This window comes from Triturus cristatus, chromosome 2_1 (genome assembly GCF_964204655.1).
Source record: "Triturus cristatus chromosome 2_1, aTriCri1.1, whole genome shotgun sequence".
In the NCBI taxonomy this organism is placed as follows: domain Eukaryota; kingdom Metazoa; phylum Chordata; class Amphibia; order Caudata; family Salamandridae; genus Triturus; species Triturus cristatus.
The window spans coordinates 698,801,946-698,807,945 of NC_140581.1; the positions used below are offsets into that span (position 1 = coordinate 698,801,946).

General features: G+C 40.2%; 1 protein-coding gene across 3 annotated transcripts in view; it reads left to right on the forward strand.

The window, feature by feature from the left end:
- Positions 1 to 3,775, forward strand: part of ARL14EPL (ARF like GTPase 14 effector protein like) — a 99,344-nt gene extending 95,569 nt beyond the window's left edge. For all 3 annotated transcript variants that reach the window (XM_085640769.1, XM_085640768.1, XM_085640770.1), the window contains exon 4: positions 3,535 to 3,775. In XM_085640769.1, coding sequence (XP_085496895.1) covers positions 3,535 to 3,760 — 226 coding nt within the window. In that variant the 3' untranslated portion in view covers positions 3,761 to 3,775. The remainder of the gene's footprint in view (positions 1 to 3,534) is intronic.
- The last annotated feature ends 2,225 nt before the right edge of the window (positions 3,776 to 6,000 follow it).

The following is a 6,000-nucleotide window of genomic DNA, read 5'->3' on the forward strand; positions in this document are numbered from 1 at the left end:
GTACGATAGATATTCTGATGTATTCTCCTTGTGCAGTTTCCTTACACCCTCCTTTTTTGCTTCCATCTTTAGTTGAGCTTTCTGTTTTTATTGTTTTTTGTTTTTTTTTTGCTTTTTTAGACAGCCACATTTTTTCATTCATCCAGGCCATGAAGATGTTGAATGGAGGAAATTTAGCAAACTTGCATAGCTCCATTTCCATAGGAGAAAAATCAGTACATCTCAAAATTAAGCTAATTGGATTTTCCCTGTGTTTATCTTGGGCCAGGATCAACCAAATTAATTTTGTCTCCAATGTCGTTACTTGGCACTCTTGCTAATGATTAACTGATAATTCAATGTTTTTTTTTCTGTTTTCCAATGGGAACAGTTACATTTTGGAGCCCTTGTTTAGTTATTATTGATTATTTCGTAAATTTAAATTAATAACCAGTTTGTTCTTCATAATATCCGTTAAGGAAGCAATTTAATAACAAACCCCCAGCTCCGAACACGCACAAACTAACCAAAGTACTAATCTGTAGCTTCCTTAATTTAAAATATGCCTTTTATCGACTGAATCATTCTCACACTGACAACACCCAACTCTTACCAAGTACAATGTGCTCTCAGATCAATTAGCTGAGGAGACCTTGATGTAAGATTGACTACAGGCTCTCCTTGCCACTGGAGAACCTATGGAGCAAAACGTGAGCTTTTTAGATGTATGACAGACTATATCACCAAAAAGGCAAAATGTTTATCTGAGTATTCAGAGTATACGAAGTTGCTACACTTTGTGATAATTATAAAATCTGATCAGAAGTGGAATCGGGAAGTAAGTTTCTTGGTCCTGAAGATAGCCACGGGGAAGAGTGGCTTTAAACATGTAGACTGTGTAGAAAGAAGGGTCATCAAAATCTAATCACTTTTTAACCATTCTGTCTGGAGGAGAAATAAAGCATAACTTTCTTACCAGGCAGGTATTTTTAATTCACGTTTTTAAAAAAAAAACTCCCAACGCCTATTCTACCATCATCTAGTGAATATCATTCAGCGCTCCTGTGTATTTTGCAGGTAGCAGCACAACCTGTTCTGCAGCAGAACGGGAACAACCCTATGATGAAGTATGCCACCAAGGGGTAACCCTGGTGGGTGAGGATTATTTTAAAAAGCCAGCACTCTTTTTCCTCCCTGTAGGAGGTTTAGCACATACTACAGAATAGAGCTCTATTTTTCTTGGGCTAGAAGGGTGCAAAAGGGACATCATGTTTGTTATGCATGCTCTGCAAATGTTATTATTTTCAAGAACAAACTCTTAACGCTAATGTTTGTTTTTGAAAAATAAAAAAATCACTTATCAAGACATGCAGGAATTTTTCTTTAATGTAGTGGACATACCATCAGGTAAAATATTTCCAGTGGCGGAGCCCACTAAGGCTCTGCTGTTTGAAACCGTGTGGTTCACCCTCCTCTAAATGGGATAGAGGAACCTTAAGTTTGGTAGGTACGGCTGGAGCACCACCGATTTCCAGCAGACGTCTGCCATCTTATTCAAATACAATAAAGAAATCCGAGGTCTATAACTAAGCAACTCTTGATGCAATTCAAGAAGGTTGCCAATTAGCAATTGCTCCAACAAATAAAATAAGAAGTAAGCATGTAAGATATCAGATGGAAAAGGTGAAGAACAAAACAGGTGAGAGAAAAGAACTTGATAAGGATAATCAGCATCCCATCATTACACTCTCAAAGTGCCCAGTGTCATCATCTGGGGTACCAAACAACTCTTCTCAACAACCTCTTGTAACATAGAGGAGATATGAACGAGTTGAGTCCTCTTACCAAGTATAAATCAAAGGAAAGATGAAAAGACTGTTAGAGTGCAGTGCAAAATTTCTGGGAAAGAATTTTTGTGTTTTTAAAATAGAATAAGCAAAAGACAAACAACAAGTGTATATTTCTTGCTTGTGTCTAATCAATCGCATTCCTGTCTAAAAGCTGTGTATGAAAGAAAATAAACAAGAAGGAACAGTTGAAAACGATTACTGCTCCTGTTTGCTGGTCAGCAGGAATGCGATTGATTAGACACAAGCAAGAAATATACACTTGTTGTTTGTCTTTTGCTTATTCTATTTTAAAAACAAAAAAATTATTTCCCAGAAATTTTGCACTGCACTCTAACAGTCTTTTCCTCTTTCCTTTGATTTATACTTGGTAAGAGGACTCAACTCGTTCATATCTCCTCTATGTTACAAGAGGTTGTTGAGAAGAGTTGTTTGGTACCCCAGATGATGACACTGGGCACTTTGAGAGTGTAATGATGGGATGCTGATTATCCTTATCAAGTTCTTTTCTCTCACCTGTTTTGGTCTTCACCTTTTCCATCTGATATCTTGCATGCTTACTTCTTATTTTATTTGTTGGAGCAATTGCTAATTGGCAACCTTCTTGAATTGCATCAAGAGTTGCTTAGTTATAGACCTCGGATTTCTTTATTGTATTTGAATATTCGGAAAGGGGGATTAAGAATCCGTTAAGGTCTTTAAATATTTTCCCTCAGACCCTATTTGTATTTGTTTGTCTGCCATCTTATAACATAGTCCCATTTCTTCATAGAGAAGATTTTTGGTCAACCTGTTCCTACAAACTGAGGAGCTTGTTAATGTTTAGGAAACCTGTGTTCCTCCTTGACAGAGGCCTTTCCTTGCCAGCTTTTAACATACAATTTGGTCTGAGATGTGGAGTCTGAAAGTTCTCTAGATCTTGATGGAACAAGAAAAATCCTCATAGCAGAATATAGCAATCCAGGACCCACAATAAACTAAGGTCCAGTGCAAGGTCTTGGGCAATAGACAGTGCCTGCCTAGGATTCTACGGGAAGGTGGAATGTTACATTGTTGCTACAAGCACCAATGTGTGTTCTCATCTCAAGTTTAAACATTGAAAACATTTCATTTTGTTTCAGTGTGCCTGAAATCCTAGTGTCGGCCCTGGGGTCCTTCCTTCAGCCTTCCACAAAACCTATACCCAAGGCTATAGCTTCTGTCTTTCCAGCTCACATTGTGTTACTTGACCCTCACTCCTACTCCATCAGATGTCCTTAGTGGTGGTCTAGTGATGCTCTTGCATTTGAGAGCTGAAATTTAGTTTGAATGGAAATTAATGCCTAACAGTATGCTGTATAAAATGTAAGGATTGTGATAACTTTACCCTCCACTCGTCAGGGTTTCCCCAAGGCCCTTTTGGTTAGTGCTGCCATATTGAAGAAACTCATTTAAACATCTAGCTTTGTAGAGAAACCATTTTGGACTCCCTAGCATGCAACACATAATGGACTTTTAAGCCATAAAATATAAATAAAAATCCCACTGTTGTGTAACAATATTGCTGTTTACAATTGATTTATTTCTTCTAAGTCTCAGGTACTGTCAGTTATGTCACCTCTGAGTGTTACCATCGAAATGCAAAAATATACATGCAGTAGTTGATTTATATTTTGAGCTTCATTTTGAATAAAACACTTTTCTAAATATTGTTCTTACTTTTTTCCAGAGTTTTGAAAAAGTACGACAGACGTGGAAAGCTTATTTTCAACAGCAGAGATTTGTGTGACTGTCTCGAGGAGGACTGCAAGGGCTGCTTCTATCCATGCCCAAAGTGCAACTCTACAAAATGTGGACCTGAATGTCGGTGTAACCGAAAATGGGTGTACGACAGAATCCAAACGGAGGGGGGCGATATCATCAGCGAGTTCCCGTTTTATAATGACCCCAATTAAAGTACTTTATTCTGACTTTCGCTTTCAACTTTATTTGTAACCTGCCTGCACTGCATCTGCACAGACTCTACTCGAGCTGTGACTCAAAATGGAAGAAAACCCAAAGTTAATGGACATATTGTGAGGTTGAGTCATGTCCAACAAAAAGCGAGGCGCCCCCTGAAGTCGAGGCTGGAGGTCCTTTTGGCCTGGGCCTCAAACTCCAAAATAGTCTCACACAGATTTAGATGCAGGTTAAAATTTAGAAAGTAGGCGGGCCTTTCTGTTACAAGACACCATATCATCTCAACATGTAAGTTAGTGAGTGGTTTGCCCAGCTTCACCCTTGCTACCTACTATAAGGGGGGCATGAAGGCAGCGCTAGAAACGGAGTGCCAGGAACAGGTTTCCAATCGTGCCTGTCCTTCCTCTAACCCGTCAGCAGCAGGTAGAAGCAAGGGTGTGGTTATCCGTCCTGAAGCAGATGCAGTGCCGTGTGGTATCCAGTGGTGTGAGGTCGGAGCTGCTGCACCCTAATTATGTTTGTATTTTATTATTCATTCATTGATGGGTGTGGTGGGGGGGGCTTTTTTCTTGCTGCCTAAGGGCACTTGGCACTCTTGCTATGCCACAGAGTAGAAGGATGACGTGAGGCTTAAAGTTTGACGAGAAATCAATCCCGTGACGTCATCGAAGTATAAGATTGGTGCACAATGTCGCTTTTTGTTTCTCCTGCCTCTGAGCAACACTTTGAAGCAGCAATGTCAGAAAGGTATCAGCGACTCACAGCAGGGTGTTTTCTTTGCCTTTATGTTCGAAACCCCTGACCAAAACCACACGTTCTAGTTAGTTACCAAAAGAACTGATATCACCTGCAGTGAGAATTCGTTCTTTCTTTCTTTTTCTTTCTCTTATCCCCCCTCTCTTGCTTATTCACTCTCTTCTTTCTCCTTTTTTTTTTTTTTTTTTTTTTTTTTTTACTTCCTTTTTTGCTCGTCTCCTCTCCTTCTCTTTCTGCAGAAGTGTGAGAATGAGCAGGTGACCAAAACAACTGAGAATTCCTGCACACGGAGTATTACTTCCAGGCTTCAGAATTAATATTAAAATTGTAGAAATGTTGATTTCCCACCACCAGTTGGCTCTGTGTACCCCAAAATACACTTGACTTGACATCTGAGGTGTGGCGATGCAGTGCCATAACCCGCCAAAGGACTCTGATACATCAGTTACTTTGACACTATATCCAGAGTCAATGAGTATTGTTTTTGCATTTTTAGTGGTGTGACATTTTATAGACTACTGCTCCTCGTAAATCATTGAGGGTTCAAGCTTTGCACCAATTGGTGGAAACCGGCATTTGTGAGAGACGCTCATGCTGAACGGCTGTGATGTCTGGATTGTGACCTTTAGGAGTGCACTTGCAATTTTTGCTCTTGTGCACCCCAGTCCCACTGGTAAAGGGAGTCTAAGGTGTGGTGTCTCATACAAGCAGCTGATCTCTAAATTGGATCTCTCATCCAAACCCCTTTAACTTGAGGGATCCTCTGCAAGATATGTTTTGACACACAAGCGGGGATCCCATTAGGCTCATATTAGATCATCGATTATTAAACCTGCTTTTAAGAAAACAGATGTTCAAAAATGGACGCTCTCCGGCATATCCTTCAGGCACTTAGAAACGGGACCGGTTCCGGTTGGTTCTTCAAGCATTTTAGGTTGCACATTTTACATCCCCTTTTTTGGGTTCTGCAAACTACAACAGGTTTACCACGGTTGAGAGGTGACATTTCCAAATTTTGACAATTCCCTTTGCAAGATGGTGATGCAGTTATGGTAATCTTATGTAGATTACTGGCTAATCTAGGCAAAGGCACGACATTGGTTGGCCACCCACACGATACCATCGCCAACCCCACACAATACCATGGCTAATCCCACACAATACCATCGCCATTTTTGCAGAATTTGGGATTCTCTGTCAATGAAAACAAACCCTCCATGGTGCCAATTTAGAAGATACTTTCTAGGTGCGGCCATGTACATGGTGAGGAAGTTAGTTTCAAAGGAAAGGCTTGATCGTGTTCTGCAGATCACTATATTTACTTCAGATTCCCTGAAATAGGCAGAGATTCTTGGGTCTCAGGTCTTTTTGTCTCTATTGTCTCAGAGATCCCATCAGTGGCACGTATGTCTACAATGAAACCGTTTTGTGAGTAGCATGAAGAACAGGCGGCCAACCAGCTATACTTTTGTGGGAGAAA